Source organism: Barbus barbus (assembly GCF_936440315.1).
Source record: "Barbus barbus genome assembly, chromosome: 32".
Lineage (NCBI taxonomy): Eukaryota > Metazoa > Chordata > Actinopteri > Cypriniformes > Cyprinidae > Barbus > Barbus barbus.
Genome location: NC_136760.1, coordinates 12,919,354 through 12,936,931, shown reverse-complemented (window position 1 = coordinate 12,936,931; position 17,578 = coordinate 12,919,354). Strand labels below are relative to the sequence as shown.

At 39.8% G+C, this 17,578-nt stretch overlaps 2 protein-coding genes across 2 annotated transcripts in view; both read left to right on the top strand.

Annotated features, from left to right (window-relative positions):
• The window catches only part of LOC306852379 (uncharacterized protein), a gene marked incomplete at its 3' end in the record, with an annotated part of 402,219 nt that extends 391,231 nt beyond the window's left edge, over positions 1-10,988 (top strand). The window contains exons 2-6 of the mRNA XM_079389139.1: positions 4,853-5,737; positions 6,043-6,177; positions 6,382-6,669; positions 6,864-7,061; positions 10,858-10,988. Coding sequence (XP_079245265.1) covers positions 4,921-5,737; positions 6,043-6,177; positions 6,382-6,669; positions 6,864-7,061; positions 10,858-10,988 — 1,569 coding nt within the window. The 5' untranslated portion in view covers positions 4,853-4,920. The remainder of the gene's footprint in view (positions 1-4,852; positions 5,738-6,042; positions 6,178-6,381; positions 6,670-6,863; positions 7,062-10,857) is intronic.
• Positions 10,989-13,169: 2,181 nt separating this feature from the next.
• Positions 13,170-16,850, top strand: LOC306852378 (uncharacterized protein; the record flags this gene model as incomplete). The annotated part of the gene is made up of 4 exons (XM_079389138.1): positions 13,170-13,277; positions 13,557-13,712; positions 14,118-14,213; positions 15,703-16,850. The coding sequence occupies 4 exons, from the start codon at positions 13,170-13,172 to the stop codon at positions 16,021-16,023; spliced, it is 681 nt and encodes a 226-aa protein (XP_079245264.1). The 3' UTR covers positions 16,024-16,850.
• Between the last annotated feature and the right edge of the window lie 728 nt (positions 16,851-17,578).

Below are 17,578 nucleotides of genomic sequence, written 5' to 3'. Positions count from 1 at the left end.
TCTTAAAGCAACAGCTGTCTAACTTTCCTTCTGTCTGTCATTCATATTAATCAAACAACAAAAGAGGAAAAAAGTCTCACTGCTCTTGACTATTCCACTTTTGTAACTTTAATAAGAGTAAACATATATTTAATTTACACAATGAAGACTATGTAGTATTTTTATAAATTTGATTAATTTATACAATAGCATTTATTTATTTTTTCTCCTGTAGTTTTTTTTTTTGTCCAATTGCTTGTAATTAGTTTCTTATTGTTATTTCATGACTAACTGTTTACTTGTCTTCAGTGAGTTTGAATTTTATTTATTTAAAAAAAAAAAAAATTAACCGCAAATTAACAGTTCTAAGCTTGACATACTAATGAAATATTGAAAGTTAATAAAAAAGTCATGGGAAATCCCTTATTGGACAAAGACGTTCAGATATAACTGCAGCTCAGAGCTGTATGATTCTGGATAAATTGAAATGATTGATTCCTTTTTTTTTATTATTATTAAATTACAACTAAACAAAATAACATGCAAATTACCAGAGGTTATAAAAAATATAATTTGCTGCAGTCTACTTTAAATTCATTCTTTAACAATCAGTTTGAGCAAATCATTCAGTGACTCACTCAAAAGACTTCATTTGTTTCATTACTGAATTTTGTAAATGAATGATTCAATGACTATTTTTTTTGTCACTTGTCACCACCTACTGGTGTAATGATGTCATTGATAGTCTTTATTTGCTTTGTTTGAATGATCAAGTTACATTCAAAAGGTGATTAGCTCTCTACTGTAATCACTACTGTAGACATCAGTGTTTATAGCTGCGCTATAAACTTTTATCCCAGTACGTCTGTAATAATTAGATATATTGTAATACAGAAATAATATTTGTGAGGGTTAGAAAAAAATATTGTAAATTTCAATGGTTATGAAATTATTTTACAGCAATTTCTCAATTTTTTATATTTTTAATTTTTATTATTGTTTTAAAGACACTTTTTTTTTACCCTAAAAAAAATAAATAAATAAATAAATACATTTTTAAGTGTAAAGATATATAAAAAAAGCATCTAAAAAAATCTAAATGGCCAGATAAAAAAAAATACAAAAGTAAATGAAAACAAAATTAAATTAATTTATTTTGTTATGCTGCATTTACACCATTCAGGTGTAAATTAATATTTTGCTTGGTTGTTAAATGTAAAAGGGGGAAGCTTTGCGCATGAAACAAAAACTGCATTAAAGAAAAGACTGAGTAGAAGCTTCTTCCTGCTTGTTGCTTTGGCAATGGGCGGAATTCCTGCATAAGAAGTTAACAAATTGACTTTTGATTTTTGGAAAATTATAATTATTATTATTATTTTTTTTACTACAATTTAGTAATTCTTAGTCCAGGTAAAATACTTTTGTCTGCATAACCATATTTTGCCATTTATCACCGTCACAGGATGTGCAGACATAAAAGTCATCGAGGCAAGAAAACCAGCCGATCAGTGCGAGTAGGGTCTGTCTTTGAGAGATCAAAACTCAGCTTGTCATCTTGGCTAATATTTACAGGTGAGTCTGTTGTCGGACAGCAGAGAAGGAATAGTAAAATGTTACAATTAATTTCAAAGTTTTTTGATCGTTTTAATTTTGACAACTCGGCTTTCCCTATTTTGAGTCGTCATTGTGTACTTCACAGGTTCGCTCAGGGATTGCGGATCAGACAAATTGATATGATGCAAGATGGCATTGCAAAAAGTTCCAGAACACTCTCTAAGATGGCTCATATCATGAGGAAAGTGTGCCACTGTGCCATAAAACGATTCAGAAGAAGACATGGGCAGATGATTGGAAGTGCTCAAGAATTTGCCGTTCTTGATGAAAGCAACTTCCGTCATAAACAAAAGGTGAATTAATAACCTATTAGCCAAATTCACACTGCAGTTGTCGACCACTGTTGTTGTCGTTTGAACATTTCTAATTGCCATTTATTTGGTCATGGAATGTCTGAGACGTGATGTACTCTAATCTGGTGATTGTGTGAATTGGATTGTGTGAGCAGGTTTATGATGGATGGATGTGGATGGAGGCACTTTCTTCAGCTTCATACTTGCTGGTCTGGCTCACTGCCATTATAAAGCTCCCCCGGATTTTCCTTTAATTTGTCACCCATCTGTATGTGTAAACATGTTAAATGAATATAATTATAATATTGTAGTATTTCTTCTTTTAATTACATATTTAACTTTTACAGTATGGACGAGGGAGAGCATCAACAACATGGAGGCGAAAAAAATGGGTGTTTGGAATGCTAGGTGTGAGGGATAAATGCAGACACCCAATCTTGCGGCTTGTGAAAAGATCAAGACCTCACCTCATCCCCATAGTTGTGAAACATGTGCGTCCAGGCACTACCATTATTTCAGATGAGTGGAGGGCCTACCGGGGTGCTTTGGCAAATATGGGCTACAAACATTTTACAGTGAACCATTCCCAGTGGTTTGTAGACCCACACAGTGGAGCTCACTCACAACACATTGAAAGAGCTTGGCTGACATACAAAACGAGTGTATGGAGACTAAGAGGGAATAGGACAGAGAAGATGCTGAAAGAACACCTCTCACTCATAGAGTGGACTCATTGGCTTGGTGAAAAAAATAAACGGGGGCCACTTGGGCACCTAATAAAAGACATTCGCCATCAATTTCCTGTTTAGAGGACAATACACTGAACATTTGATTGTGTTTTATGTAAGATTTAAGTAAAATACAGGTTAAAATACAAGTTAAATTAGCCCCTTGATTTAAGGTGCACTGATATTTAAAAACTTTAAATAAAAGGTGTTTTACCTTTTTAATTTTAATTTTACCTTTTTTTTAAGTGCTGGTGAATATGTATCTTAAAAGTAATCATTTTGGACATACTGGTGCAAAATAAGAATCACCTTGGTGGATGTTAATTGGTATTTTAGATAATGACATAATGACTTATGACTTTACATAACTACAGGTTATTACTAACTCATCATTAACTCATTAATTAACATGAATTCATGTCTTGTTAATGTATCATTATGCCATGACTTTACATGGGGGTGCACATTATTACTAACTCCTTATTAATTAACATGAATTCATGTCTTGTTAATGTATCTGTAACAGAAGGACCAGGCTCCTCCCAGAGCCAGTTACCCCGATCCACTTCACCTGAGTTTTAATCACCTGCACCTGCACCTCATTATCACCAGCCACATATAAGCTCAGTCACCAAAGTCACCAGTTGTCCGATCTCAGGATTACTCCATGGACCATCTCTGCTTCCTGATAAGCTGAGTATAACTACCTACGATAACTTACCTGTCCTTACTTACCTTCTGCCTTGTCCTCTTCCAGTCCTCCTCCTCGTCTGTTCCAGTGGCTTGGTCGGATCCACGTATGTCTCTGTCGCTCTGCCGTGGCCAATCCCCAGGATCTGTCAAGATAGATAGACTGATTGTGATTTGACATTCTTATCTCTTTAACCTCACGAAATGACACTCACCAAGTCCGAAGAATCCACACGATTGCTGTTTGCTGTTTCACCCTGTAAATAAACACCTTGTCATTTCCCTTACCTTCTGTGTCAGACCCGTTCCATTACAGAAGATCGGACCAAGACGGCTACACCATGAGTGTAAACGACCCATTCCAGGAACTGGTCGACACTTTGAAACGGGTATTAGCCCATCCGGCTTCACCATCACCACCGGCCTCTGTTACCACACCCGTCACTTCCGCCTCCACCACTTCTTTGGCAGTAATGTACGCCAGTCCCATGGCCCGACCAGCGCCCTATTCAGGTGATCCAGAGGAGTGCAATGGCTTCCTTCTCCAATGTACACTAACTATTGACTTACATCCTCAGATGTTCCTGACCGATCAGGCGAAGATAGCGTTTGTGATCACGTCGCTCACAGGACCCACATTGAGATGGGTGGAGACTATTTTAAGCCAAGCAGGACCCGCCACGCACTCTTTCGCCCAGTTTCTCGCCCATTTTAAAGAGGCGTTTAGCAGCTCTCCTGGTGATTCTTCAGTTGGGGAACAGTTATATAAGCTTCGTCAGGGTAATATGACTATTCATCAATACGCCCTGAAGTTTCGCACCCTCGCGGCCGCGAGTGGATGGAACGAGCCATCACTGATAACTGCTTTCCGGCAAGGCTTAAATACCCGCATGAAAATTCATCTGGCAGCCTACGATGACACCTTTGGGCTAGAGAAGTTCATTCAACTTGCCATCCGCTGCTCCAACCGGATGCGGGCCTGTACATCGGAGACCACAACCGTTACCGCCATTGACACTCCTCCGAGCCACCAGCCAGAGGTTAGACCCATATCTGAACCGATGCAGACTGACACTTTCCATTTATCGCCAACAGAACGACAGAGGCGAATTACCAATGGGTTGTGCCTATATTGTGGAAGTTCTGACCATAGAATTCAATCCTTCACCCTTCGTCTGCCCAGGCTTGGGGTGAGTGGTATGCAGCCTCACATACCCAAGATGAACCCCTTAACTACTTGTTCTAACATTGTCCTTGTAAATCACCTAATGCCAGTCACAGTCCTCTTGGACTCCGGATCAGCGGGGAACTTCATCTCGGGGAAACTCAGCCGGCAACTCCACCTCACACCCATTGCAACCGAAACCACTTACCAGATCCAGGCCATAACAGGTACTCCACTCACCCGTCGCCTTGTGAAATATTGTGTCGGTCCCCTAGTGCTGAGAATGGGGCAGCTCCATCAAGAGAGTATTCATTTACTGATTTTAGAGGAATCCACTGTAGACATTGTTTTGGGTCGACCCTGGCTGGTTAAGCACAATCCAGTTTTATCCTGGACCTCTGGAGATGTTCTGAAGTGGGGTACTAACTGTTTCCCGCAATGTTTCCCACATATGCCAAAACCATCTCCACGTCCAGTTGTTGAATTATCTGTGCAGGCCACGTCCATAGAGAGCCCTGTAGAGAAACAATCTGTGGAGGTTCCACCGGACTACGAGGCTTTCAGGGATGTGTTCTGTCCCAAAAGGGCATCTCGGCTACCACCTCATCGGCCATGGGACTGCGCAATCGACCTCGTTCCGGGTGAACCAGTACCACGGGGAAAGATTTATCCCCTATCACTTCCCGAGCAGAAAGCGATGGAGGAGTATATTGAGGAGGCACTCAAACAGGGTTACATCGTCCCTTCCATCTCCCCTGCTGCTTCGAGTTTCTTCTTCGTGGCCAAGAAGGACGGTGGGCTCCGTCCATGTATAGACTATCGTAAATTAAATCTCATCACGGTTAAATATCGCTATCCCCTTCCTCTTGTCCCTGCAGCGTTGGAACAACTTCGCAGTGCCACCATATTCACCAAACTGGACCTCCGCAGCGTGTACAACCTCATCCGCATCAGAGAGGGGGACGAGTGGAAGACCGCCTTTGTAACCCCTACGGGGCACTATGAGTACCGGGTCATGCCCTATGGGCTTGTCAACGCCCCATCTGTCTTCCAAAGTTTCATGCATGAGGTGCTCCGGGAGTTCCTTCATCGTTTTGTAATTGTCTACATTGATGACATTTTGATCTACTCCCGGAGCCTGGCCGAACATCGCCACCACGTTGCGGAGGTCCTTCAGCAGTTGCGGAAACACCAGCTCTACCTCAAGGCAGAAAAATGTCTATTTCACCAACCATCCGTCCACTTCCTTGGATATATCATCAGTCACGGTGGCATCCGCATGGACAAGGGGAAGGTGGAAGCATTACATCCTGGCCTCGACCCACCACGATCAAGGAATTACAGCGCTTCCTGGGTTTCTCAAACTTTTACAGAAGATTCGTTGCCAACTATAGTTCAATCACAAGCCCACTCACTGATCTCCTATGAGGAGGTAAGAAGTCCCTTGCCTGGGATGTGAATGCCACCAATGCCTTCAACCGTCTCAAAGAAGCCTTCACTACCGCACCACTCCTCGTCCACCCCGATCCAGAACTGCCCTTTGTCTTAGAGGTGGACGCATCAACAACTGGAGTAGGTGCGGTATTATCTCAGCAGCAGGGGAAGCCTCCCAAGCTCCATCCATGTGCCTTCTTCTCCAAGAAGCTCAGCCCGGCGGAGAAAAACTACGACATCGGCAACAGGGAGCTTCTGGGCTGCCCACCGGGTCGTCAGTATGTTCCCAGGACACAACGCACTTCCCTCATCCACTCCTCTCACACTTCACTTGGTACTGGTCACCCAGGGGCCAACGCTACTCTCTCGCTGCTGAGCGATCGCTTCTGGTGGCCGAACATGGCCAGGGATGTGAGAAGGTTCGTTCAGGGCTGCCCAGACTGCGCCATATCCAAAAGTTCCCGTCATCTCCCTTCAGGCAAGCTGGTGCCCTTACCCATTCCCAACCGCCCATGGTCACACCTGGGAGTGGATTTCATAACTGATCTTCCACCCTCCGACCATAATACCTGCATTCTCGTCATCATCGACAGATTTTCTAAATTCACCCGTCTCGTTCCTCTACCTGGACTCCCCACTGCCATGCAAACAGCAGAACTTTTATTCAATCATGTATTCCGTTACTACGGCCTCCCTGAAGACATAGTCTCGGACAGAGGTCCACAATTCATCTCCCGCGTATGGAAGGCCTTCTTCGCTCTCCTAGGTGTGACCATCAGTCTGACTTCAGGTTATCACCCTCAATCAAATGGGCAGACTGAACGCAAAATCCAGGAAATTGGGCGCTTCCTGAGAACCTTCTGCCATCGCCGCCAGAATTCTTGGAACCAGTTCCTAGGCTGGGCCGAGTACACGCAGAATTCACTCCGTCAATCTTCTACTGGACTCTCTCCCTTCCAGTGCGTACTCGGGTTCCAGCCTCCATTGTTCCCCTGGTCCGGAGAACCTTCCGATGTGCCTGCGGTCGACCACTGGTTCCGAGAAAGCGAGGGAGTCTGGGACTCAGCACATCACCACCTGCAACGGGCAGTACGCAGGCAGAAGATCGCCGCCGATGCTCGTCGTTCAGTAACACCCACCTATCTACCTGGACAGAAGGTATGGCTTTCCACACGAGACATTCGGCTACGCCTGCCCAGCCGTAAGCTGAGTCCCAGGTTCGTTGGCCCCTTCACCATCTTGGAACAGGTCAACCCGGTCACTTTCAAGCTTCAGCTCCCTGCACAATATAAAATTCACCCTACTTTTCACGTCTCCTTACTCAAACCATATTACCCTTCTGTTTCCCCAGAGCCTGGTCCGACCGAGGAACCCCCTCTCCCACTCATCATTGATGATGGAGCCATCTACAAGGTCCGAGACATCCTAAATTCCCGGCGTCGTGGTGGGAGACTAGAATACCTCGTGGACTGGGAGGGGTACGGTCCTGAGGAGCTCTCCTGGATCCCCAGAGATGATGTTCTCGATCCCAGCCTTCTGGATGATTTCCACGCCTCCTATCCGGATCGTCCTGCACCTCGAGGCCGAGGCAGACCACCACGACGCCGAGGTCGGCCCCCAGGAGTGGGCCGTGGAGAGGGGGGTACTGTAACAGAAGGACCAGGCTCCTCCCAGAGCCAGTTACCCCGATCCACTTCACCTGAGTTTTAATCACCTGCACCTGCACCTCATTATCACCAGCCACATATAAGCTCAGTCACCAAAGTCACCAGTTGTCCGATCTCAGGATTACTCCATGGACCATCTCTGCTTCCTGATAAGCTGAGTATAACTACCTACGATAACTTACCTGTCCTTACTTACCTTCTGCCTTGTCCTCCTCGTCTGTTCCGGTGGCTTGGTCGGCTCCACGTATGTCTCTGCCGCTCTGCCGCGGCCAATCCCCAGGATCTGTCAAGATAGATAGACTGATTGTGATTGACATTCTTATCTCCTTAACCTCACGAAGTGACACTCACCAAGTCCGAAGAATCCACACGATTGCTGTTTGCTGTTTCACCCTGTAAATAAACACCTTGTCATTTCCCTTACCTTCTGTGTCAGACCCGTTCCATTACAGTATCATTATGTCATGACTTTACATGGGGGGGCACATTATTACTAACTCCTTATTAATTAACATGAATTCATGTCTTGTTAATGTATCATTGTGTCATGACTTTACATGGGGGGGGGGGGGCACATTATTACTAACTCCTCATTAATTACTAATTAATTAACATGAATTCATGTCTTGTTAATGTATCATTATGTCATGACTTTACATGGGGGGGCACATTATTACTAACTCCTCATTAATTAACATGAATTCATGTCTTGTTAATGTATCATTATGTCATGACTTTACATGGGGGGGGGCACATTATTACTAACTCCTCATTAATTAACATGAATTCATGTCTTGTTAATGTATCATTATGTCATGACTTGTCTTGGAAGGGCACATCTTTAAAAAGTTATCAATTACACGTTCTATACGTATTCAGATAATCTAATCGGATATTTGGTGCTTTTCGGTGGTTTGTAAAGAAGTGGAAGAGCAGACGTCCAGTGGCTGCATTTGGATGAAGAAGGAACTGAACGGTAGGAGGAAAGTTGACATTTTGAAGGGGCAATAGTGGCCCAAAAGAAGAGCAAGAACACAAGACAAACGTCTGACTGCAGTGCATTATTATGATATAAAGACATTAAACCAATCCATAACAACCAAAGTGATGATAATCACTGATTTTAATTTGGAAAATTGCATCTGCTTAATGAATGCGTTTTTGTAGGATGGCGGCAGTGGAATTACTCAAAACAGGATGAGATGAAATAGTTTTTAATTATGAATGCATTTAGCGATAGATGAGGTAGGTTAAACGTAAATATTGCAAGAAATCCACTGATGTTTGTGACAGCTGCAGGTGGCAAATTTATAAACAATTTTACATTGTGCCATTTTCGTACATCTAGAGCATGTTTGATTTGGTTTACACCAAAGTGTTAATTAATACATTAACTAACACGCAGGAACTAACATGTAATTAAGGTAGTGTTATTCATGCAGTAGTTCATATGACTCATGTCGTAGTTAAGTTAGTTCTTCATTAGTTCTTGATTAATACATGTCTAAACTCATCGTTAGTTCATAGTCAAGTAATTATTAATTCGGGAATTAGTACATGATAATTCACGTACTGTTATTGTAAAGTGTTACCGACTTGAAAATCACATAGCAACAGACAAGAGATTTCTTAATAGAATCAAAGTTTATTTCACTACTCTACCACAATACCAAGCTAAATAACACAAACATAATACGTAAACACACACACACATTGCAGGCAATGAATTGTTTTGATATGAAGAGACTTTTAGGTTCTACTGCTCGTTTTCAAGAATGCTCTAACTTCAACCTGAGGGAGTCACAAGCAGGGAACTTCACTATCTTTACTCTTAAAGATGAATACAACCAGTTTCCAACAGCATTAGGAAGAATTGGTTGATTTTACTTGCTTTAAGTTGAGTTCCGTTCCTTCCTGGTTAAGGGAACCCCGGGGTGCGGATTGGCTGCTGATGTGTCATCGTCACGGGGAACCCCTCTCGCAATTGGTTGGTTTCTCTGTGGAGTGGTGACGCTCTTAGGAAGTTTGTTTCAGTTCTTTGGCTTGAGGTGTTAAAGTTTCTTTAGAAGTTTGACTGAGTCTTGATCGTTGTTCAATGCTCAGCCATCATGTTAATGGCTGGGAGCACTTAGCAGCGCGATCAGAGCAGTAACAGAAGTTTCAAACAGCGCGCGAGCAAGCAGAGAGAGCGAGAGATGCAGCACAGCTGGGCTGTGTTTTATTTGTGTAATCAATGTGAATATAGCCACGTGAGTTTTATTTGTGTAATCAATGTGAATATAGCCATGTATGTATCAAGTTATTCTACTATTGTAAAATTGTATCTGTCTGCATGTGTAGAGGCCTGCAGAAGAATGGAATGTGCAGACGTATGGTTTAAAGTAAAGCTGCACATCCTGTTGTGACCAAGTCATGCCTCTTAATTTAACGTAGCATACAGAGGGGCTATTGTCTGCAAACTGATGGAGACTGTTTCTTAGAAACAATAACGCTATAGAAAATGTATAGAACACGCCTTAGGAGAAAAACTGTATTTAAGAGGAACGAACATAGATTCGAGAGATTCACTGCAGCATCTCTCGGTTTTATTGTCTCTGATAATAAAATCTAAATTCTGGCATCAAAACTCCAAGACTCTGAGTATGATTCCTCATAGCACTGGCAGAAGCCACCACATATTGGCGTCACGAACAGGATGGAAAGGAGCAGAGGGTGAAAGACCACGTTTGGCTTACTTGACGAGCAACACAAATTAAGTGGCCACTAAAAAGGTAGGCAGTTTATGCTTATATAATTGGCTTGTGTTGTTTGCCAGTTAGCCCTTGGTGGTAAGAACTCTTAAAAAATTGCTCTTCCAAATTTAAAGAACAAAAATAAAAGAGAAGGGGTTTTGATTCCAGAAGAAATAATTGCATGCACAGATCTGTTTTACTGTTAAGAGGGCCTTGATGGATGACGTAAACGTTAAGCAGATATACATTGCATGCAATGGTCTGTGTTTATTGTTAAGTGGGCCTTTGATGGATAACATTAAACGTTAAGCAGATAAAGTATAGGAAAGCGCGCAAAGTCCTACGGTTACCGCTCTGTTGGCGAAAGGAAGGTTACGGAGGTCTGTACGGGTAGGCAAAAATCCTGCAGAGTGCTGTTTTTTTACTATGTCGAGGAAGTGTAATAGTAAAAGAGCGAGCAGAACTGACAAGGTCACTCAGGAAGAGTGTAAGTGTAGTCTGTTTTAATGTATGTGTCATTGTCTGTGTCTGTCTGAGTGTATGTGTGACTATAAGTGTGGCTGTATGAGGAAATAAGCTCTGTATCTGTTGGACCAGAGGTGTGCACCCCTCCTAGACCATCACATGAGTGTGGTCAGGCAGCGGAGATGGGCGCGGCAGGTGTTACGCTAGGGAAGAGTGAATGAATATATGAGCCCTAAATAAAAAGAAACAAAGGATGATTTTATGAGCCTTAAATGTATAAATGTTGCATATAAAAGGTGTTCCAAGATGTGGACTTTGCAGATTATTGAAATAATAGATTAATTAAAATAAGATATACATTTATTAGATGACATGTCTTAATAGATGAATAAAAATATTGCAGGTGCTTAAAACTTTATATATTATATCTGAAGACGTCTAAAATGTATATCTTGTTATCCCTGGGAGACAGTGTGAAAGTGAATCTATTACAGAGTTTCAAAGATTTGGTTTTGAGTTAAAGATAACTTGTGCAGTGAAATGTTGAATGAGAGCAAGATTTGGTGACCAAGTTCACAGAAATTTAAATTCAAAGTCTATAGGACAGTTTACAGTAATAATGGAACTTGTTGATTAAATAACAAAATAAGATAAAAAGGAATTATTTTATGTTGGTTTGGAAAATTCATTCACCATTACTAGATTATTCTAAACCATGTATGCAATTATAGAAGAAAAAATATGATTGAAGTCTTTAGTTTTACCATACGCATGTCATGCTGTTGTAGAATGAAGGATTTTTTGGTTTTATTGTAGTATACTTAGATAATAAAGGTAGCTGCTTTCTACAGTTTGCAAAGAAAAAACTGCTTGCTGTTTTTCTGCAATGAAGAACTTGCTTGACTAAAATAGAATAAGGGAACTGCTGTTTTTAACCAAATTACCTGATCCATTTATTTAATTTATTTATTTTTATTTAACCTTTTTATTAAGGAACCATTGAAAGAGATGGTTGAAAAGTGAAAATTAAATAAAGAGCTGATTGCTCAGACACAATTTAGTCAGAGTTTATAAAGGTTCAATTTGATTAATGCAGTCTGTTAAAAATTTCAGATGGCTTCTGGAACAGAGCCTTGATGAAGGGAAGCAAAGAACTGGAGTCTGTCTAACAATGAGTCACAATGAAGCAAAGACTCAGCTGCAGAGAGAAGAAGAGTGAGGGGCTGATGGATTGTCAACTCCCCTCCTGAAAGAGGAGGGCACATGTCAACATGGAGAAAGGCTGACTTAAAGCAGGAAAAGGTGAATCTTTCACTTGAGACATTTCCTAAGAGTAATGAGAACATCCTGAAATGCAAAACTGGCAGGATCAATCAAAAGCCACACTGAAAAAAATGATTCTGACCCCTTGTAAATGTTACATGTTTTTATCTGGTTAATTTCACTGATTTTAATGTGTTATTTAATCCTACATATTTTTTATTATTAATTTTCAAATTCACTGCCCTTGTTTAAAACAAGTTAATTTCATTCAATTAAAAGTAATTAGAAAAAAATACGTTTCATTTAATTTCCATATACTGTCCGGTCTGCGCATGTGCAGACTCATTTTTTTTCTGAAGGCGCCAAAGTGGGGGGATTGAACGTTATGCACTCGTTTGAATGCTGCATCCAGCTCTGCATTTTCGGTAAGTAAGCAATATATAATCATTGGTGTGTTATATTTGTTATTTAAACAGGGTTCTGTTTACACTTTTAAACGTTTTATAGAAAAAAAATGTGTTTAGCTAATGCAAAGTTTGTGTGTTTTTATATAAATTACATTAGCTAAGGTTTCAGCGACTAGCTTAACCACGTGAGTTGTGTAGCTAAGGTTAGTAAGTTAACTTTTAAGTTAATGCTTGGTGAATTCAGTGTTTGTCTTGACTTATTTATTAGTTTGTGGAAGCCGAAAAAAAGCAAAACAGTTTTACGAATATTAACGTTAATTGTACCAGCACCTTCCTTGCTGTCTAGGCTTGTATGTTACGTTAGACTGGCCAAGCCTAACATTACATTAACGTTATTCCTGACTGGCTGTAAGCATGTTTTCTAATCTTGTCAATTAACATTAGGACAAAATACACATGTGAAATCATGTTGGTAAAATGTGGTTAATGTGCACTGACGGCAAGAATTTATGTTTCTACATAATCATAATGGCAGGCCTAGGTAACGTTGGGTGCCTGAATTGACCGTTTCTTTAAAACTTTGTATTCTTTTGACACCCGTAGACCCGCCCCTACTCTGCAGCTGACTGGCTCCGACCGACCGTGACATTTTAAAGGCCTGTCACTCCACTTGCGCAAACCTACCCAACGAATGCAACGAACACTAGCCAATCAGAGGCAGGTATTCGCGGAATGAAGATGTCAAAAACATTCTCCTATAGAAGAAAAGAGGTAGTGCAGGACAATCCAGCTGCCGGAGAGTTTAAAGCCAGGTGGCCTGCACTTTTTCACATTGATGAGGTAAGCACATGCTTGCTCCCTGGGTTTTTACATTGCACTTTGTCCCCTTGTATATAAAAAAATATTATTAAGGTTTAAATAAGGATGCAGGATGCTGGTCCAGTTTTGATTTCTTGCCATTACCCTTGATTGATAGCAATACATCTGGCTAGAACACACTGTACACCTAATATAAGAAAATTTGAATATATCTATTTAATAGCTACAAAATATCATTACACCAATGGCTGATCTCAGTGCTCTTTGTCTTCTGTTGTTGTTTTTTTGTGTGTGTAATAGATAAATGCTGAATTCCAGCGCATAACAACCGTCCCACTTGAAACAACCTTCATGGCTCAGTTGGACAGCCATTTTCCCCAGCTGACATCTATTTTCAACAAAAAGGGAGGTGTTTCTGGCCAAAAACTAGCCAAACATCTGGCGATCTTGCAAGAGGTAAACATGTTTTTACATTTTAGTAGAAAATATCTTATACACTGTGGAGAAACCTGAAATATACCCGTCTAGTGCCAGCCTTGATTATTTGTAAGGGGCAAGGTTCCTAACGCTACATCCACACTACTACATTTTTGTTTTAAAACGGAGACCTTTTGGTACATTTGCACCTACCATGCAGACTGAACTGTCACCCTATCGCCCTACACATTCAGACCTGATATTTAATGAAAATGAAGTCACAATACACTAACATTCTTTAGCTAAAGAAGGCAGTCCATTTACAAAATGTATAATGAAGTCATTGTGTATATATTTTTGAGGCTACCACAGGTTTGAATTATTCTACAGTTTCAAGACATTTTTTATTTATTGTATTTTAATAGTTTTAGTCCTTTTACACAGGCTAGAAGTGACATCAATCTTAAAAGGGCAGCAGTCCTCAAGGCACTTTGCATCTACCTTGGTGAGGATGATGGACATCTCATTCGGGAGTATAAGGCAAGTCATTGTAATTGCATTTATCAGTCTGATGTACTGTCTTGTATTATAAAATTTAAGATCCTAATGTCACTAACCCACTAGTTAGAAGAAAATGAATTTAAAGGGGCACTCAACAAAACAAACCCGATGCATAACAAAATCAGTGTGTTGACACCAAAACTATGGCAGCTGTAGTCCTATCACAGTCTACATGCTGTCGTGTTTTGGGGTCTAGAGCTATTATAGTGTGGAAGCCTGCTGTTTATTTAAATCAACTAATGCAAAAAACTAAAAATGCTCTAGCCACTAAAGCATGTCACTACATAGGCTCATACTGGTGTTTTTATGTTTTAGCCCATTGATGACGAATGCATTAAAGGAGAACTCCGGTCAATTTTAACATTGAGCTCATTTTTTTGTAAATTTGGAGTGCTGTCAGTACAGAGAACCTGTTTTTTGGTCCACAGTAGTCGATTGTCGAGTTCAAGCGCATAGGTTTAGTTACCTATGATCACGCGCGTGATCTCGACAATCGACTACTGTGGACTTCGACCGAAAACAGGAAATAAATACAGGTATGTGCGCTGGCTGCATTAACATCACTTTTATTCATATCTTTCACATCTGCTGCAGTCAGATTCACCCGTGTTCACTCGAAAGGAATCACTCACATGGCTGGGCATTTGTAATGACACATCAAGGATGTTAAGAGGCTAAAAGCAGGTTTAAAACTTGCCCCATTGAAGTCAACAGGGTGCCAATTTTAAAAAGAGGATAACACTATGTAGGCAACCGATTTCTGTCGTTTTTCTCTGTACTGACAGCACTCCAAATTTACAAAAAAATGAGCTCAATGTTAAAATTGACCAGAGTTCTCCTTTAACATTACCACTGACCATTTTCCAAAGCATCAATTTTAACCATATAAGTAGCCATAAGATTCAGAATATTTGTATAAAAATCAACAATTTGCTGCACAGTTTTCAAAGCAGGTACCATTTTCTAAACACACCCTGGTGCATTCAAGAACTCTGACATACGATAATTATTAACAGACTCTTACAAACTTTATGTTGAGGAAATTAAATCCTGCAGAGTAAAACAACATGGATGTTGTCACAGGATGATGTACATTTGTCTGTGTCTGGACTGGAGATGTTCAGTAATTGGCCAAAACATTTTAAACCATCAGTTTGGTTCTTGAAACAATAAGGCAGGCTTTATTCATTATTTTTCTTATTGTTCAATTAAAAGACCAAAACCAACAATGTGTTAGTCCATCTCTCAATCCATTCTGACTTCTGTGTCTCTGCTCCATTTGCAGAAAAGTTTTGATATTTTTCACAATGCCATAAAAACAAAAATCTGTGGTTTGTTAATTTACATGAACCTTTATTTTACTGACCAGTGTAATTATATATTGTAAATATAAAGAAATTTAGAATTTTCAGGTCATTAAAATCTATTACATAAATTCATGTTTTTCTTATATTCTACAAATATACAGGACATTGAAGGAGATGACATCCAGAGAGACCTGCAGAATTCCACCATGGGCGTATATGTCATCAACAAGGAGGGTGGAGAAATTGGAGCACATGATGACATTGGCATTTATGTTGAAGGAGAAATCATTCTGGACAACATTGGATCTGTAGCCCAAGCATGTGCAATGATGCTGGGAGTCATCTATGTATTGAACATGGCTTACCCCAAAGAGCTGAAATACTCCTATGAATTCTTTCAAAAAGTGCTCTTGAAAATGGATGGAGAAAGGCTTTCCCCCAAAGTCCTTGGACTAAAGAACAAAATCATTGCTGGACTGTAGGATTTCTTCAGCCGCTCATGTGAATGCCGCTAAGCTGCATTTTTAAATCTGGTTTGGGAGGCGATAGAAAACATTTAGTATGATGTAAAATGCAGCCCTAGAAGATGCAAAGTGAGTGGTGGACTGTAATACATAGCCACTGGTGTGAACATTTAAAGTTGTCATTTAAAATTGAGGCATTGCATAAGAAGAGGACGCAATGAGATGACATCATTAAAAGAGCTCCAGTCAAAGTTCAAACGATGGAGAACCATGTGTAAAACATGGAATTATGACATTTCTTGTTAGTTTCATGTAAGAATGTTACAGCCTCCTCATTGCTCCACACAAATGTTATGTTTCATTTGCACCTATTTTTATTATTCTCAGAGGAACTTAAGCTTCAGTGGACATTTAAGTCACGTTTCATTTTATTCAGTAAGTCTTTAATTTTTTTTCCTATTACAGTATTTTTTGAATGTAACTGTTTGCAGTTTTTTTGTAATTTCAGCATCAGGTCCTCAGTGTGCACTGTGTTGCAGCTGTGGACAGTTCTTGTACTATAGTATTTTATGTTCTGTATAGTAATGGTGTATTTTGTTATTTGTATATGTTGTGCTCTTGCAAAGTCTTCCAGCTAATCTGGTTCATTTGTTTTGTTTTTGTTAAGAATGGTTCAATGTATTTTATGTTAATTGGTGATACTACTGCAGAAAGCAATTTGAGAAATGGTGACTATTGAGATACATTACTGAGACTCTTGTTTGGGAGATTACTGAGTTACAGTACTGCCATTCTTGTTTGAGTGAGCAAAAATATCTCTTGGATCACAAATAAAGTTACAGTTGAAAATATTGGGTTTGCTTTATTTGTCTGAATATTAATGAATGATACAATAGATTAAAAAAATATTGGATTAAAATTAATTTTAATATGTAGAAATTAAACGATTAAATTGATCTGGTTGCACAATTAATTTGAGTAAATTCTACTCAAAATAGTTTAGCTAAAATTATGAATTATAATTAATCTGAAATTACTGAATGGATTAATAAACTCAATGTATAAAATATAAGTACAACCAATTTATAAAATATAAGTAAACTCAACTTATAAAATATAAATTCACTCAACTTAAAAAATATATCTGAATTTAGATAAATTTATTTCGTGCAACCCCTTGACGTAATAAAATTAAGTAAATTCAACATAACATTTTTTTCAGTGCAGAATGAGGAAGAGGCAGAGAAGCAACGGAGACCATACACCACAACATTAGACCTTTGAGTGCCATCACTGACTGACGACCCAGTGCAACAGCTAAACAGCTTCAACAGACTGATGTTCTAACCAGAAGCACTTCCATCCCTTCCCTTTGTGGGCACAGGTGCTGCATATTTAATGATCACTCACTATAGAGACTGCTTCAAATTGTGTTAATTATTTTATTAACTGTATTAATTTTGATTATTCACTGGTCTCTCAGCAGTTCTCTGAATTCTGTGTTTTAACTAACATTCTCAATCTGCTTTTCAGTAGGTACCAGTCCAGCCATATGTCTGAAAGAAAAAGGAAT